We start from the raw sequence: 19,789 nt of genomic DNA on the forward strand, positions 1-19,789 counted from the left end.
CCCAAGAGAGGTTAAACAACCAAGGTGTCATTGTAAGCTGATGATACATGTTGTTTTCTTTTAAATCCACAATCTGGATACCTCCACAGCCTCATAGAGGATCTAGATAATTGTTCTAATATCTCTGGATTACAACTAAATTAGGATAAGTGTACTATATTACATTTTGGATCACAAAAAAATAAAACTTTTATATTACCGTGTAGTTTACCAATAAAATGTTCTGGCGGTGAAGTGGACATACTCAGTATTCATATCCCTCCCCCCAAAAAATTATCTCACTACAACGCATTTTAATAGAAAGTTAGCAGAAGTAGTTAAGAACTTGCTACCATGGAAAGGAAAATGTAAAAATCACCCTGATTAACTCTTTAGTCATATCCCAGTTTACCTGTTTTACTCAAAATTACAACTCTCTAATTGCAGCATTACTGCAAAAATGGAAGAGGCAAGTTGAAGGGGAAGAAAGTAAGGAACTCGTCTGTTGGCCCTGCATTAAAGACCAAAATCGATTAAAGAAAATAGTGATAAATTACAAATGATACCAGTTTAATTTAAGGACCAAAAAATTGACATTTACATGGAGCTAACTCCATAAATAGCACTGCTGGGTGATTTAAACAGTCATAGTCAATCGATCAATAATATAATAATACTCTTAGCAAAAAATGTTATCTTTAATTTACAATCGTTAGAAACTATGAGAATAGAAACTGTTTCCTGAAACATCACAGTACAGTTGAAAAATATATGGCAGATACAAATCAAAACTGGATGGTCTTCAGAGATAGATGGGAGGGGTTGAGGGTAGCTGAAGGATGGGACTAAAAATAAACAGAAGTAACAAACAAAAGTAACACAGTAAATCATACTGTGTCTGTAACATTTGTATAAACTCTGCAAAAAAAGAAACGTCCTCTCCCTGTCAACTGCGTTTATTTTCAGCAAACTTAACATGTATAAATATTTGCATGAACATAACAAGATTCAACAACTGAGACATAAACTGAACAAATTCCACAGACATGTGACTAACAGAAATGGAATAATGTGTCCCTGAACAAAGGGGGGGTCAAAATCAAAAGTAACAGTCAGTACCTGGTGTGGCCACCAGCTGCATTAAGTACTGCAGTGCAGTCTCCTCATGGACTGCACCAGATTTGCCAGTTCTTGCTGTGAGATGTTACCCCCCTTTTCCACCAAGGTACCTGCACGTTCCCAGACATTTCTGGGGTGAATGGCCCTAGCCCTCACCCTCCGATCAAACAGGTTCCAGACGTGCTCAATGGGATTGAGATCCGGGCTCTTCGCTGGCCATGGCAGAACACTGACATTCCTGTCTTGCAGGAAATCATGCACAGAATGAGAAGTATAGCTGGTGGCATTGTCATGCTGGAGGGTCATGTCAGGATGAGCCTGCAGGAAGGGTACCACATGAGGGAGGAGGATGTCTTCCCTGTAACGCACAGTGTTGAGATTGCCTGCAATGACAACAAGCTCAGTCCGATGACGCTGTGACACACCGTCCCAGACCATGACGGACCCTCCACCTCCAAATCGATCCTGCTCCAGAGTACAGGCCTCGGTGTAACGCTCATTCCTTCGACGATAAACCCGAATCCGACCATCACCCCTGGTGAGACAAAACCACGACTCGTCAGTGAAGAGCATTTTTTGCCAGTCCTGTCTGGTCCAGCGATTGTGGGTTTGTGCCCATAGGCGATGTTGTTGCCGGTGATGTTTGGTGAGGACCTGCCTTACAATAGGCCTACAAGCCCTCAGTCCAGCCTCTCTCAGCCTATTGCGAACAGTCTGAGCACCGATGGAGGGATTTTGCGTTCCTGGTGTAACTCGGGCAGTTGTTGTTGCCATCCTGTACAAGTTCCGCTCATGTGATGTTCGGATGTACTGAACCTGTGCAGGTGTTGTTACACGTGGTCTGCCACTGCGAGGACGATCAGCTGTCCCTCCTGTCTCCCTGTAGCGCTGTCTTAGGCGTCTCACAGTACGGACATTGCATTTCATTGCCCTGGCCACATCTGTTGTCCTCATGCCTTCTTGCAGCATGCCTAAGGCACTTTCACGCAGATAAGCAGGGACCCTGGGCATCTTTCTTTTGGTGTTTTTCAGAGTCAGTCAAAAGGCCTCTTTAGTGTCCTAAGTTTTCATAACTGTGACCTTCATTTTTTTCTCATTTTTTTTCACCTTTATTTAACCAGGTAGGCAAGTTGAGAACAAGTTCTCATTTACAATTGCGACCTGGCCAAGATGAAGCAAAGCAGTTCGACACATACAACAACACAGAGTTACACATGGAGTAAAACAAACATACAGTTAATAATACAGTAGAAAAATTAGTCTATATACAATGTGAGCAAGTGAGGTGAGATAAGGGAGGTGAAGGCAAAAAAAATGGCCATGGTGGCGAAGTAAATACAATATAGCAAGTAAAACACTGGAATGGTAGATTTGCAGTGGAGGAATGTGCAAAGTAGAGATATAAATAATGGGGTGCAAAGGAGCAAAATAAATAAATAAATACAGTAGGGAAAGAGGTAGTTGTTTGGGCTAAATTATAGATGGGCTATGTACAGGTGCAGTAATCTGTGAGCTGCTCTGACAGCTGGTGCTTAAAGCTAGTGAGGGAGATAAGTGTTTCCAGTTTCAGAGATTTTTGTAGTTCGTTCCAGTCATTGGCAGCAGAGAACTGGAAGGAGAGGCGGCCAAAGGAAGAATTGGTTTTGGGGGTGACCAGAGAGATATACCTGCTGGAGCGCGTGCTACAGGTGGGTGCTGCCATGGTCACCAGCGAGCTGAGATAAGGGGGGACTTTACCTAGCAGGGTCTTGTAGATGACCTGGAGCCAGTGGGTTTGGCGACGAGTATGAAGCGAGGGCCAGCCAACGAGAGCGTACAGGTCGCAGTGGTGGGTAGTATATGGGGCTTTGGTGACAAAACGGATAGCACTGTGATAGAGTGCATCCAATTTATTGAGTAGGGTATTGGAGGCTATTTTGTAAATGACATCATTGAAGTCGAGGATTGGTAGGAAGGTCAGTTTTACAAGGGTATGTTTGGCAGCATGAGTGAAGGATGCTTTGTTGGGGAATAGGACGCCAATTCTAGATTTAACTTTGGATTGGAGATGTTTGATGTGAGTCTGGAAGGAGAGTTTACAGTCTAACCAGACACCTAGGTATTTGTAGTTGTCCACATATTCTAAGTCAGAGCCGTCCAGAGTAGTGATGTTGGACAGGCGGGCAGGTGCAGGCAGCGATGATGGCAGCTGATTTGTAGGGGTCCAGATTTTGCAGCTCTTTCAGAACATCAGCTGACTGGATTTGGGAGAAGGAGAAATGGGAAAGGCTTGGGCGAGTAGCTGTGGGGGGTACAGTGCTGTTGACCGGGGTAGGGGTAGCCAGGTGGAAAGCATGGACAGCCGTAGAAAAATGCTTATTGAAATTCTCAATTATAGTGGATTTATCGGTGGTGACAGTGTTTCCTATCTTAAATGCAGTGGGCAGCTGGGAGGAGGTGTTCTTATTCTCCATGGACTTTACAGTGTCCCAGAACTTTTTTGAATTTGTGTTGCAGGAAGCAAATTTCTGCTTGAAAAAGCTAGCCTTGGCTTTTCTAACTGCCTGTGCATATTGGTTTCTAGCTTCCCTGAAAAGTTGCATATCACGGGGGCTGTTCGATGCTAATGCAGAATGCCATAGGATGTTTTTGTGTTGGTTAAGGGCAGTCAGGTCTGGAGAGAACCAAGGGCTATATCTGTTCCTGGTTCTAAATTTCTTGAATGGGGCATGCTTATTTAAGATGGTGTGGAAGGCATTCTTAAAAAATAACCAGGCATCCTCTAGTGACGGGATGAGATCAATATCCTTCCAGGATACCCCGGCCAGGTCGATTAGAAAGGCCTGCTCGCTGAAGTGTTTCAGGGAGCGTTTGACAGTGATGAGTGGAGGTCGTTTGACCGCTGACCCATTACGGATGCAGTCAATGAGGCAGTGATCGCTGAGATCTTGGTTGAAAACAGCAGAGGTGTATTTACAAGGGCAAGTTGGTTAGGATGATATCTATGAGGGTGCCCGTGTTTACGGCTTTGGGGTGGTACCTGGTAGGTTCATTGATAATTTGTGTGAGATTGAGGGCATCAAGCTTAGATTGTAGGATGGCTGTGGTGTTAAGCATGTTCCAGTTTAGGTCGCCTAGCAGCACGAGCTCTGAAGATAGATGGGGGGCAATCAGTTCACATATGGTGTCCAGAGCACAGCTGGGGGCAGAGGGTGGTCTATAGCAGGCGGCAACGGTGAGAGACTTGTTTTTAGAGAGGTGGATTTTTAAAAGTAGAAGTTCAAATTGTTTGGGTACAGACATGGATAGTAGGACAGAACTCCGCAGGCTATCTTTGCAGTAGATTGCAACACCGCCCCCTTTGGCCGTTCTATTTTGTCTGAAAATGTTGTAGTTAGGGATGAAAATTTCAGAATGTTTGGTGGTCTTCCTAAGCCAGGATTCAGACACGGCTAGAACATCCGGGTTGGCAGAGTGTGCTAAAGCAGTGAATTAAACAAACTTAGGGAGGAGGCTTCTAATGTTAACATGCATGAAACCAAGGCTATTACGGTTACAGAAGTCATCAAAAGAGAGCGCCTGGGGAATAGGAGTGGAGCTAGCACTGCAGGGCCCGGATTCACCTCTACATCACCAGAGGAACAGAGGAGGAGTAGGATAAGGGTACGGCTAAAAGCTATGAGAATTGGTCGTCTAGAACGTCTAGAACAGAGAGTAAAAGGAAGTTTCTGGGGGCGATAAAATAGTTTCAAGGTATAATATACAGACAAAGGTATGGTAGGATGTGAATACAGTGGAGGTAAACCTAGGTATTGAGTGATGATGAGAGAGATATTGTCTCTAGAAACATCATTGAAACCAGGTGATGTCATCGCATGTGTGGGTGGTGGAACTGAAAGGTTGGATAAGGTATAGTGAGCAGGGCTAGAGGATCTACAGTGAAATAAGCCAATAAACACTAACCAGTACAGCAATGGACAAGGCATATTGACATTAAGGAGAGGCATGCTTATTCGAGAGATCATAAGGGTCCAGTGAGTAGAGGTTGGTTGAGGACACGGCGATTCAGACAGCTAGCCGGGCCATCGGTAGCAAGCTAGCATAGGATGGAGGTCTGTTTTTAGCCACCTCATGCGTTTCCGTCGGTAGATTAGTGGGGTTCCGTGTGGTAGAGGGGATCAATCCAATTGGCAAAATAGATATACTTATAGTGACCCAAGAAAAAATTGTCCGATAGACTTATTCAGATAGCAGCCAATAAGACAGCTAACGATTAGCGGGCCGCAGATGGGCGTTCAGGTAACGTCGCGACGGAGGTGCCAGTTGGATAACTCCCTCGGGCAGATTACGTCGGTAGTCCAGTCGTGAAGGCCCGGTGGGGCTCCACATTGGCAGTAAAACGGGACCGGATAGGTGATTGTAGCCCAGGAGTGGCTGATGGAACTCTTCAGCTGGCTAGTCCGGAATAATTGATGATTGCTCCGGGATCGGCGTAAGCCAATAGACACACGGGTAGCAGCTAGCTAGCTGCGAAATACAGGTGTAAATGTCCAGAGCTTGCGGTTGAAATCCAGGGATATGGAGAAATGGAGAATGGAGAAAAATAGGTCCGGTATGTTCTGGTCTGAGTCGCGTTGTACAAAAGTGGTGATAGATTTTCGAGCTAAAGGAATAGCTGATGACCACAAACCGTGGTTAGCTGAAATACTAACGTTAGCCAGTAAACTGGCTAGCTTCTGGGTAGCTTCTGGCTAGCTTCTGGGTAGCTTCTGGTTAGCTTCTGGCTAGCTTCTATTGTGGATTTCAGATTTGAGGTAAATAATACTTCTTTTTTTTAAATTGGTGAGGCGGGTTGCAGGAAAGTGTTTTGAAGTTGAGTTTTTGGAAAATAAAATATATAAAAGATATGCGAAGAAAGGTGTAAATATATATATATACGGGACACGACAAGACGAGGACAAAAAGACGTCTGACTGCTATGCCATCTTGGACAATTGCCTACCGTCTGTAAGCTGTTAGTGTCTTAACGACCGTACCACAGGTGCGTGTTCATTAATTGTTTATGGTTCATTGAACAAGCATGGGAAACAGTGTTTAAACGCTTTACAATGAAGATCTGTGAAGTTATTTGGATTTTTACAAATTATCTTTGAAAGACAGGGTCCTGAAAAAGGGACATTTCTTTTTTTGCTGAGTTTAGTGTGTATAAACTGGAAGTGGAACCCTAAGTGTTGTTGTTCATTAGTTTACTCCAATTAAGGGAACAGTGGTAGGGTTATGGGAAAATAATGAAGTAAAATATATTGAAAAATATATATATATTATATATAAAGTACCAGTCAACATTTTGTACACACCTACTCATTCAAGGGTATTTCTTTATTTTCATTATTTTTTACATTGTAGAATAATAGTGAAGACATCAAAACTATGAAATAAAACATATGGAATCATGTAGTAACCAAAAATCAAAGTAGCCACCCTTTGCCTTGATGGCAGCTTTGCACACTCTTGGCACATTCTTTCAATCAGCTCCACTCTGCGGTCCAAATCATCCCAAACCACGTAACAAAATGTGGAAAAAGTAAAGGGGGCTAAATACTTTCCGAATGCGCTGTACATATAGTATATATACAGTACCAGTCAAACGTTTGGACACACATACTCATTCAAGGGTTTTCCTTTATTTTTACTATTTTCTACATTGTAGAATAATAGTGAAGACATCAAAACTATGAAATAACACATATGGAATCATGTAGTAACCAAAGAAGTGTTAAACAAATCAAAATATATTTTAGATTTTAGATTCTTCAAAGTAGCCACCCTTTGCCTTGATAACAGCTTTGCACACTCTTGGTATTCTCTCAACCAGCTTCACCTGGAATGCTTTTCCAACAGTCTGGAAGGAGTTCCCACATATGCTGAGCACTTATTGGCTGCTTTGCCTTCACTTTGCAGTCCAACTCATCCCAAACCATCTCAATTGGGTTGAGGTCGTATGATTGTGGAGGTCAGGTCATCTAATGCAGCACTCCATCACTCTCCTTCTTGGTCAAATGGCTCTTACACAGCCTGGAGGTGTGTTTTGGGTCATTGTCCTGTTGAAAAACAAATGATAGTCCCACTAAGCGCAAACCAGATGGGATGGCGTATCGCTGCAGGATGCTGTGGTAGCCATGCTGGTTAAGTGTGCCTTGAATTCTAAATAAATCACAGACAGTGTCACCAGCAAAGCACCCCACACACCAGCACACCTCCTCCCCCATGCTTCATTGTGGGAACCACACATTCTGAGATCAGGATGCTCTCGATTGTGCATCTGTAGAAGTTTGTGAGTGCTTTTGGTGACAAGCCGAATTTCTTCAGCCTCCTGAGGTTGAAGAGGCGCTAACTGACCCCTATGTATCTTGCATTTGATGCTTCCTCTTTTCAAGCAATGTGAACAGAAACCAGGAGATTGAGATCTTGAGACCATGATTCCTTTATTATTTGTGAGATAGTGCTCAGCTTTTTCATATTGTCGGCTCAGGGATTCAAATTAGCAACCTTTTTGTTACTGGCCAAACGCTGTAACCTGCTAGGCTGACTGCCACCCCTGATTGGAGAGAGTTTCCGAGGTGTGTGTGTGCTAAGCCCTTGTAGGGGTCAGAGCTCTCCGTCAGCCAGTTATGACCCCTTCACTGGGGGGTCAGGAGCATGCATGTGCGTGTGTGTTTTGCTCTCCCCTCTCCAATCAGTTTTCAATTGCCACACAGGCACCTCAGACCTAGCAAAAATACATTTCTTGGGAAACATTAAGTAGCCATTTTGAGTCAACATCAATGTCAGATTCACCTCTGGGGGGTCCTGAGTGTGTGTGTGACCGCAGCCTGCGGCACGGTCTGACACACACACACTGCTGAGAAACCATGCAGAGAGATCATCAATAACAACACACACACACACTCGCAGGCAGGCAGGGAGGCAGGGAGGCACAGACGAAAGCACACACATGCTTTATTACTTCATTTGGATCCAAAATGTACCATTGTGAGTAAGCTTGAGTAAGCTTCAGTAAGCTTGTGTGAGACTAGTTAACATAGGCTACACACACACAAACAGAAAAACAAATAACCAGAAATGTTTATAGACATACGTAATGGTTAGTACCAGGCTAGATGCACACACACACACACACACACACACACACACACACACACACACACACACACACACACACACACACACACACACACACACACACACACACACACACACACACACACACACACACACACACACACACACACACACACACACAGCACTGACTCACTGACCATGCCTGCAGGACTGTCGTTCCTCTTTGCTATGGTTTGAGAACAGAAATACTGCTGGTTGTTGTTACTGCATATCATTGGATATCCTGCAATAATTGGCTGTTGAGACTAGCGGTCGAATGAAGATTGGGGCTCCCATGCATATTCTCTTTCATAAACAAATGCAGCCCACACACACACACACACACACACACACACACACACACACACACACACACACACACACACACACACACACACACACACACACACACACACACACACACACACACACACACACACACACACACACACTGTACATTTCCGAGAACAACCAATTCATTAATTCGTGACCACACAGGTCACAATACTACAAACACAGTTACTATAGGCACCTCATGATGTGTACAAACATATGATTACACAAAATTAACCAAATATCTCCTCTTTCCATCTCCTCTCTGTTCCCCTCTTTCTTTTACAGGCAGTCCAATCCCCCTGTAGGAGTATAACATTATTTGCAAGAGCAACAATAAACAATGAGTGGAAATTCCCATCTCCTAACATTCTATTGTTGGCATTATGGCTTTGCATGTTGACAGTGTTGCTCTCCCACCCTTAAACATAGCTCTATGGATTATTCCACCTGTGGGGTCTACTATGTCCCCCACTGGGTGTATACCATCATCATAAGTGAGGGGTGGGGAGGCGAACAAGTTGCTTAACGATAACTGGATTACTGGCCCTGGATAATGACTATTTGGGGACCATAATGCCATAAATGACTTATGTGAAAAACTATGGGGTGGGGGGTTGGGTGTGTGTTTCTAGTGTGTGTACACAAAGTGGGGCAGAGGCTGGCTGGGGGGTTAGAGGGGGGTTGGTATTTTTTGCCTTAGCACAGCTCTACAAGACCCGGCCCATCACAGCACAGCTCAACTAGACCCCGGTCCATCACAGCACAGCTAAACCAGACCCGGCCCATCACAGCACAGCTCAACCAGACCCGACACATCACAGCACAGTTCTACCAGATCAGGCCCACCTCAACTCAACCCAGCTCTACACAGCACCGACCACTACCCTAGGGTCTATCAAAACACTGTCGAGGGTAGTGCACCACATGATGCAGCCCACACCATGTATCATTCACATCATCAGCCCTCATATGCTGAGAGTTTGGAGCGTCTGCAGCCACACTGCCCTCCACACCACCCTCCTCCTCATTCCCCCCACAACCGCCCTCCCAGGCTAGTTTTGGTTAACTTCCTTACTCTCATCCCCAGGACAGGCCCAAGTGGTGGGGATAGGCAACAACACATTCCACACGCTGACCCTCAACACAGGGGTCCCTCATGGGTGCGTGCTTAGTCCCCTCCTGTACTCCCTGTTCACCCACGACTATGTGGCCAAGCACGACTCCAACACCACCATTAAGTTTGCCAATGACAGACGGTGGTAGGCCCGATCACCGAGGATGATGGGACAGCATGTAGGGAGGTGGTCAGAAACCTGGCAGTGTGGTGTCAAGACAACAACCTTTCCCTCAACGTGAGCAAGACAAAGGAGCAGATCGTGGACTACAGAAAAAAGAGGGGCTGTAATGAAGCTGGTTACTTCATCACAATCCCGGATCCGGGAGCACCCCCATCAGTAAAAAAGCTGACTAGCATAGCCTAGCATAGCGTCACAAGTAAATACTAGCATCTAAATATCATTAAATCACAAGTCCAAGACACCAGATGAAAGATACACATCTTGTGAATCCAGGCATCATTTCTGATTTTTAAAATATTTTACAGGGAAGACACAATATGTAAATCTATTAGCTAACCACGATAGCAAAAGACACAACTTTTTTTCCCCACCATTTTTTTCCTGCATAGGTAGCTATCACAATTTCGACCAAATAAAGATATAAATAGCCACTAACCAAGAAACAACTTCATCAGATGACAGTCTGATAACATATTTATTGTATAGCATATGTTTTGTTAGAAAAATTTGCATATTTCAGGTATAAATCATAGTTTACCATTGCAGCCACCATCACAACTCTCACCAAAGCAACTAGAATAACTACAGAGACCATCGTGTATTACCTAAATACTCATCATAAAACATTTCTGAAAAATACACAGCGTACAGCAAATGAAAGACAAAGATCTTGTGAATCCAGCCAATATTTCAGATTTTTTAAGTGTTTTACAGCGAAAACACAATATAGCATTATATTAGCCTACTACAATAGCCAACCACACAACAGCATTGATTCAGGCCAACAATAGCGATAACGAATAAACCAGCAAAAGATATTAATTTTTTCACTAACCTTCTCAAACTTCTTCAGATGACAGTCCTATACATCATATTACACAATACATATAGAGTTTGTTCGAAAATGTGCATATTTAGCGGCACAAATCGTGGTTATACAATGAGAAAAGTAGCCAAGCTGCCAACAATATGTCGGGAGAAATCTTGGGAGAGGCACCTAATCTAATCAGTAACTAATCCTAAACTTGACTAAAAAATACGGGTTGGACAGCAAATGAAAGATACATTAGTTCTTAATGCAATCGCTGTGTTAGATTTTTAAAATTAACGTTACTACGACATACAGCGTGCGTTAAAGCGAGACCGCACCGAAATTAATGGCGGAATATGAGTTTAACATTTTTCAACAGAACAACGAATTAACATCATAAATAGTTCTTACTTTTTGATGAGCTCCCATCAGAATCTTGGGCAAGTTGTCCTTTTTCCAAAAGAATCGTTGCTCGGTTGTAGATTGTCGCCTTCAACGTTGGAATTAGCAGTAAACATTAGCCATGTGGCGAAGACGTGTCCAACTCACTATAACGCAGCACTAAGAAATATCCGAAAATCGCAATATACTGATATAAACTGATATAACTCGGTTTAAAATAACAACATTATGATGTCTTTAACACCTATATCGAATAAAAACAGAGCCGGATATATCTAAGGGCTATAACGGGAGCTTTCTAGAACGACATCCTGAGGTCCTTTTTGCGTCATGGCGAAGAGAAGAAAGGAAGGACCCGACGTTGCCAAGCCATTTATAAGCTCTCAGATCTGCCTAGCAACTCCATTTCAATTCTCACTATTCGCTGACATCCAGGGGAAGGCGTATGCAGTGCATCTCAACCAATAGAAGACAGGCAAATTAATAAACGGACCTCAGAACAGCCTGCAGATTTCAGCATTCTCACATCCTCATAGGAAAATTGCTCCAACTCCAGTTCTGTTTTACTCACAGATATAATTCAAACGGTTTTAGAAACTAGAGAGTGTTTTCTATCCAATAGTAATAATAATATGCATATTGTACGAGCAAGAATTGAGTACGAGGCAGTTTAATTTGGGAACGAAATTATTACAAAGTGCAAACAGCACCCCCTATTGAGAAAAGGTTAAGAGCTTCAAATTGGTGTCCACATCACTAAGGACCTATCATTGTCCAAACACACCAAAGCAGTCATGAAGAGGGCACGACAACGCCTTTTCAGGAGGCTGAAAAGATTTGGCATGGGACCTCAGAGCCTCAAAAAGTTCTAAAGCTGCATTATCAAAAGCATCCTGACTGGTTGCATCACAGTTTGGTATGGCAACTGCTCGGCATCCATCCTCAATGTGCTACAGAGGGTAGTGTGTATGGCCCAGTACATCACTGGGGCCAAGCTTTCTGCCATCCAGGACAGAGGAAGGCCCTAAAAATTGTCAAAGACTCCGGCCACCCAAGTCCAAGATGGTTCTTTCTGCTACCGCATGGCAAACGGTACTGGAGCACCAAGTCTGGGAAAAAAACCTCAACAGCTTAACAGCTTCTTCAAATTCCTTGGTGTCCACATCACTAAGGACCTATCATGGGCCATAAGACTGCTGAACCGTTAAAACTTCTTCGGGATCGGTGGAAACGGGACGGTTGAGCTAATGTAGGTTATGCGATTAACATGAGGTTGTAAGTAACAAGAACATTTCCCAGGACATAGACATATCTGATATTGGCAGAAAGCTTATATTCTTGTTAATCTAAATGCACTGTCCAATTTACAGTAGCTATTACAGTGAAAGAATACCATGCTATTGTTTGAGGAGAGTGCACAATTTTGAACATGAATAGTTATTAATAAACAAATGAGGCACATTTGGGCAGTCTTGATACAAAAATTTGAACAGAAATGCAATGGTTCATTGGATCAGTCTAAAACATTGCACATACACTGTTGCCATCTAGTGGCCAAAATCTAATTTGCACCTGGGCTGGAATACTACATTAGGGCATTTCAAAAATTGTATAAATGTTTTTTTCTTTGTATTATCTTTTACCAGATCTATTGTGTTATATTATCCTACTTACTTACACTGTATTCGGAAAGAATTCATACACCTTCCCTTTTCCACATTTTGTTACGTTACAGCCTTATTATGAAATGGATTTGAAAAATATTCTCAATAAACACACAATACCCCATAATGACAAAGCGATAACAGGTTTGATATTTTTTGCTAATTTGTAAAAAATGCAAAACAGAAATACCTTATTTACATTTACAAGTATTCAGACTCTTTGCTATGAGACTCGAATTTGAGGTGCATCCTGTTTCCATTGATCATCCTTGAGATGTTTCTACAACTTGATTGGAGTCCACCTGTGGTAAATTCATTTGAATGGACATGATTTGGAAAGGCACCCACCTGCCAATTTAAGGTCCCTCAGTTGACGGTGCATGTCAGAGCAAAACCAAGCCATGAGGTCGAAGGAATTGTCCACAGAGCTCTGAGACAGGATTGTGTCGAGGTACAGATCTGGGGAAAGGTCAACAAAAAAAATTGTAGCATTGAAGGTCCCCAAGAACACATTCTTAAATGGACAAAGTTTGAACCTTCAATGCTGGACCTGAAAATAGCTGTGCAGCGACAGTCCCCATCCAACCTGACAGAGCTTGAGAGGATCTGCAGAGAAGAAAGGGAGAAACTTCCCAAATACAGGTGTGTCAAGCTTGTAAAGTCATACCCAAGAAGACTCAAGTCTAAAATCGCTGCCAAAGGTGCTTCAACAAAGAACTGGGTAAAGGGTCTGAATACTTACTGTATGTAAATGTGATATTTCAGTTTTTTCTTTTTAATACATTTACAAACATTTCTAAAAACCTGTTTTGGCTTGGTCATTATGGGGTATTGTGTGTAGATTGGTGAGGGAAAAAAATATTTCATACATTTTACAATAAGGCTGTAATGTAACAAAATGTGGAAAAAGTCAAGGGGGCTAAATACTTTCCAAATGCGCTGTACATATAGTATATATACAGTATCAGTCAAAAGTTTGGACACACCTACTCATTCAAGGGTTTTCCTTTATTTTTACTATTTTCTACATTGTAGAATAATTGTGAAGACATCAAAACTATGAAATAACACATATGGAATCATGTAGTAACCAAAGAAGTGTTAAACAAATCAAAATATATTTTAGATTTTAGATTCTTCAAAGTAGCCAGACAGCTTTGCACACTCTTGGTATTCTCTCAACCAGCTTCACCTGGAATGCTTTTCCAACAGTCTGGAAGGAGTTCTCACATATGCTGAGCACTTGTTGGCTGCTTTGTCTTCACTCTGCAGTCCAACTCATCCCAAACCATCTCAATTGGGTTGAGGTCGTATGATTGTGGAGGCCAGGTCATCTGATGCAGCACTCTATCACTCTCCTTCTTGGTCAAATAGCCCATACACAGCCTGGAGGTGTGTTGGGTCATTGTCCTGCTGAAAAACAAATGATAGTCCCACTAAGCTCAAACCAGATGGGATGGCGTATCGCTGCAGAATGCTGTGGTAGCCATGCTGGTTAAGTGTGCCTTGAATTCTAAATAAATCACTGACAGTGTCACCAGCAAAGCACCCCCACACCATCACACCTCCTCCTCCATGCTTCATGGTGGGAACTACACATGCAGAGATAATCCATTCACCTACTCTGTGTCTCACAAAGACACAGTGGTTGGAACCAAAAATCTCACATTTGGACTCATCAAAACAAAGGACAGATTTCCGCTGTTCTAATGTCCATTGCTCGTGTTTTTTGGCCTAAGCAAGTCTCTTCTTATTATTGGTGTCCTTTAGTAGTGGTTTCTTTGCAGCAATTCAATCATGAAGGCCTGATTCACGCAGTCTGCTTTGAACAGTTGATTTTGAGATGTGTCTGTTACCTGAACTCTGTGAAGCTTTTATTTGGCCTCTTCAGCAGAGGAAACTCAGGATCGTCCTTTCTTGTGGCGGTCCTTATGAGAGCCAGTTTCATCATAGCGCTTGATGGTTTTTGCGACTGCACTTGAAGAAACTTTAAAAGTTTTGTAATGTTCTGGATTGACTGTGTGGTGGAATTATTGTAATCAAAAGGAGAGACTTTGTAACGGTTTTCCTCCTCCTCTTCGTCCGAAGAGGAGGAGTAGGGATTTGACCAAAACGCAGCGTTGTGATACGACATGAATATTTATTTAAACAAGACGAAAACTAAACAAACTTGAGAATTTACAAAATAACAAAACCGATGTAGACAGACCTGAACATGGAACTTACATAACACGAAGAACGCATGAACTGGTACAGACGACACAAACGAACGAACAAACGAAACAGTCCCGTGTGGTGCACAGACACAGACACGGAAGACAATCACCCACAAACAAACAGTGTGAACAGCCAACCTATATATGGTTCTCAATCAGAGGAAACGTCAAACACCTGTCCCTGATTGAGAACCATATAAGGCTAATTACAAGTGACCTAAACATAGAAACACAAAACATAGAATGCCCACCCCAACTCACGCCCTGACCAACTAAACACATACAAAAATAACATAAAACAGGTCAGGAACGTGACAGACTTTTAGATTTCTTGAAAACAATCAAACTTTATTATTTAACTACTGCAGTAATGGAGCTTGTCGGTAATCACCCCTGGAGGTGATCAATGAGAACTCAACGAGCTGGTTTGAGCCACAGCATTTTATAGCAAAGTCCATCCTCCTTCAATCTACATGACAAACAACAGATGTATGGAATGGGTCACAAGGTTAAAATGTCTATGAAATATACTTATAATTCACATCAGATAGTATCTGCTGTAAAAACTGTCCTCGTTGTGTAGAGACCAGCGTCTGGCCTCACAACTCCATACTGGAGCCATCTCCCCGTGGTACCCTGTACAGAAACATTAACTCATGCTCTGGAATGCGGTATCACCCAAAGACATCGTAAATCTCCGGTCAGTGTTAAATCTCCCCCTTTCAGTTCACACAGACACAATAGAGTTATAAGAACCTTTAACCCATAATCTTGCAATTTTTCTCTCACAACTGACCTTCATGTCTTAAAGTAATGACGGACTGTTGTTTCTTTTTGCTTATTTGAGCTGTTCTTTCTATAGTATGGACTTGGTATTTTACAAAATAGGGCTATCTTCTGTATACCACCCCTACTGTGACGTTGGTATGAAGAGATTCGGGAGACAGGCGCAGGAATGCGTAATAGTTGTTTTTATTAAGCCCAAATTATGGCGTGCCGTGTAAAGGTACGGGGACGAAGACCAAACAAGAACGCAACAAAACACAGGGTAGAAACCCAAAACAAAAGAGCGAGGAGTACCTCGAATAAATAACACACGCGCACAATGTGGTAAACGGAACGAGACCCGTAATCATCTGCGCAATCCACAATGGCACGAAAGCCAAAACACACAGCACAGGTACTCACACGCACCAACGGACATTGCAACAATAATCGACAGCACCATGGTGAACAAAGGGCACGTACATACAAATACAATCAGTGGAAATAGGGGCCAGGTGTGCGCAATGAAAGTTCCAGAGGGATCCATGACACATACCTTGTCACAACACAACTGATTGGCTCTAGTGCATTATGAAGGAAAGAAATTCCACAAATTAACTTTTAACAAGGCACACCTGTTAATTGAAATGCATTCCAGGTGACTACCTCATGAAGCTGGTTGAGAGAATGCCAAGAGTGTGCAAGGCTGTCATCAAGGCAAAGGGTGGCTAAAACTTTTTGGGTTACTGCATGATTCCATATGTGTTATTTCATAGTGTTGATGTCTTCGCTATTATTCTACAATGTAGAAAATAGTCAAAATATAGAAAAACCCTTGAATGAGTAGGTGTGTCCAACCTATATATATTTTTATATATATTACGTGTGTATTTTCTGTAATTTATGTAATTCAGGGCTCATCCGTAAAAGAGACCTTGGTCTCAGTATGACTCCCTGATTAAATCAAGTTAAAACATAAATAAAAAAAATAAAAATAAATGTGTTTTGATACACAGATAACTGACAGCATGGTGTCTTCTCCCCCCCCCCCCATTTCCATCTCCGTTTCTCCCTTACATAAGAGGGATCAATTACTGAAGGCCAGGCCCCTCTGGACCCAAATATGTCTTTCTCTTTCTCCCCCCATCCCTTCCTTCCTCTGCACTTACACTCTCTCGCTCCACCCTCCCCTCTCTCGCCCACTGTTCACCACACACCATGCCCTCTCCAGGAGCCCCCAGTACCTTCCGCTCCCTCCCTTGCAGCCTCTAACCTCCTGCTGCAGTACCAGCTGCACTAACGCTACCCCCTGACTATACCCCCTGCCCTGCCCAGCATCTCAATAGTCTAAAGTGGCCTCCTCGTCTCTTCTCCTCTGCTTTATCTGCACGGAGATGAATATACAGGCTTGGGAGCGCAATATGTCGAAGAGAGTGTAGGTGTGAGTCCAAAGCCGGCATTCTCAACAGTCCTTAAATAGGATGGTTAATCTGGCTGTGTGGTTGATTGATTATTTTTAACCTTTTATTTAACTAGGCAAATTCTTATTTACAATGACGGCCTAGGAACAATAGGTTAACTGCAATGTTCAGGTGGCAGAATGACAGATTTTTACCTTGTCAGCTCAGGGATCTGATCGAGCAACCGTTCGGTTACTGGCCCAACGCTCTAACCACTAGGCTACCTGCCGCCCCAAAATGTATAGGCTCCCTCTGGGTTAGTGTTGTTACACAAAAAGCTTCCCTCCATCAACCCAGTTCATTGTTGAATAAGGGTTGGGATTAAAAATGCTTTGTGGACCCTTTTGTGACCCCCGTCAAGACAGGACGGGGAGCTGCCATTTGTGACATGTAGCAGGGATGTTAGAGCGTGTTGCTCAGGCCTATATAGTCCAGTATGAATAGAGTAAGCAATGACTAGTGAACTAACAAAGGAGGAACCTTTCATGTGGGAATTTGATGTAGCATGTGATTCGGTTGGTGCACAGAAACCATTTTGGAACAGAATTAACCTGTTAGTTGTTTGTTATACTCGTTTGTAGAGGTTATAAAAGAGTTGAGGAAGAAAAAGAGAGACAGAAAGAACAATCGACCATTGAGATGCCTTACCTGCAATATGAGTATGAAGAAGTCAACTGCCTTCCCTCTCTGGTAGACATAGTGTTGAGGACAGAGTTTGTCACTGTCATTAAACTTGATCTCCTGGATCACGTCTGGGTGTCTTAGAATCCTCAACAGAACCTTGTCTGAGATCTGGGACGGGCTGAACAACGTCCCCTCTGGATGAGGCAGGGAGATAAATATATTGTACATACAACATGTAAGATACGTATATGCATGTATGAGATCTGGTATGGGCTAATTAACCTCTGGATGGGAGAGAGACATGCAGTATATTAGACATATATTATAGACACAGACATATATAAGGCTGTGGTTTATCACAGCTATATATTGAATTGAAATGATCCAATGATAAAGTAGTCCAACAATATGCTGCGTGTCTTTAGTGGTGATGACATGATGTCAGCAACATCACAGAGACATAAAGACAGAGAGAGAGAAGCGACAGAAAGAGAGGAGACAGGAGGATGACAGCATCAGAGAGTGGTGAGATAGACTGATATAGACACTGAAACAATCCCAGTAGTGACAAAAAGAAAAGACAACGAGACTTGTAGAGGCAGACACAGACAGGCATGCTGTAACACTGCTCTGTCTGTTATTTTAGAGAAAGAGGTAACTGCAACGGCATTCTCGCTCTAGCTGACAGCATGCTACAACAGACCACATGACTAGTGGTGCTGGTAACACTTTGTGTTACATAGATTACTACAAGTGAATCATTTATGTAATTACATTCAAACAGGTTTGAGAATGTTTCATTTTTACAATGAATGTTTAATACCTGCAGGAATTGAAACTATGACCTTGAGTTGTAACCGTATCTTACCAACTGAGAATCACATACTATATGGTGATTCTATAGTGCATGTGAGTGTTTTGCTTTGTATGGTGTGGTTGGGAGGTTGATTGCCCCAACATGTCATTATTTTGGTTGGTGGGCAGGGTCACATGTTCTAACCTGTAGTCAGGAAGCGGTGAGCGGCCAATAGCAGTTGAGGGGAGATCTTGACTTTGGATTCGCTCTCGCTCTGTTTGAAGGCAGAGAAGTTCCTCTTGTTCTTATTGGGTGCCACCTTTTTCCTGTTTCTGCTGTTGTCAGCTGGGAGGGAGAGAGACAACATAAAGGACAGGTCAGAATCAGAGATACATCCTTATGTCTTATTTAAAACCAATAACAGTCTTTTCTAATACCCTTTTCACACTATCCATCCTGAACCTTACTGAACCATACTGTGGTGACAATTCACATTGTCCATTCCAGCATGGTGGATGCATAAGCAGGTGAGCAAAGTACAGCTCAGCTTTGTTTGGCTCAGTAGTGTGAAAAGGGTATAGCTTGTATCTATTATTTCAGTGCAAGTAATACATGTGTTACAGGCTCACATGACATAAAAGCGAAGATGTAACAAACGTGTTATGAGTGTGTTACATTTTATAGACTCACTGTAGAGGTCAGACTCATCCAAGATCTCTGATTTGATGATCTCCTCGATGACGTCTTCCAGGGTGACCAATCCCAGCACCTCGTAGAACGGATCCCCCTCCCCCTCGTCATTCACCTTCTGAACAATGGCCAGGTGGGACTTACCTGGAGAGAGAGAGAGAGAGAGAGAGAGAGAGAGAGAGAGAGAGAGAGAGGGATAGGAGTTGATCAATATTACAGGCCAAAGTTAATGTCCATGGAATGTTAGAGCCATACATGACGTTGTCACTGCCTCCAGTACAGACTTCTAGTCACCAATATCCTTATTAAAATATAATTGTTAGCCTACGTTAATGCTAAGTTAATGCTAAAGGGCCAGTATGACTGCATAAAACAACTACCCGCCCAAGCCCAATTTTACCATACACTCCTCTGCTTGCCCTGCTTTGATCGCTGACAAGATGTTGATGTGTATCCGTATCTGTCATTAAGACTGTCTGTAGCTGGACT

At 42.8% G+C, this 19,789-nt stretch overlaps 1 protein-coding gene across 1 annotated transcript in view; it reads right to left on the minus strand.

Annotated features, from left to right (window-relative positions):
• LOC120055364 (metal transporter CNNM4-like) overlaps nucleotides 1-19,789 on the minus strand; it is a 52,526-nt gene that overhangs the window by 15,764 nt on the left and 16,973 nt on the right. The window contains exons 2-4 of the mRNA XM_039003235.1: nucleotides 19,301-19,444; nucleotides 18,815-18,955; nucleotides 17,839-18,008 (exon numbers count right to left, since the gene is read on the minus strand). Of these exons, the coding sequence (XP_038859163.1) occupies nucleotides 17,839-18,008; nucleotides 18,815-18,955; nucleotides 19,301-19,444 (455 nt within the window). The remainder of the gene's footprint in view (nucleotides 1-17,838; nucleotides 18,009-18,814; nucleotides 18,956-19,300; nucleotides 19,445-19,789) is intronic.

The sequence above is a fragment of the Salvelinus namaycush genome, chromosome 1, assembly GCF_016432855.1.
Source record: "Salvelinus namaycush isolate Seneca chromosome 1, SaNama_1.0, whole genome shotgun sequence".
Classification (NCBI taxonomy): Eukaryota; Metazoa; Chordata; class Actinopteri; order Salmoniformes; family Salmonidae; genus Salvelinus; species Salvelinus namaycush.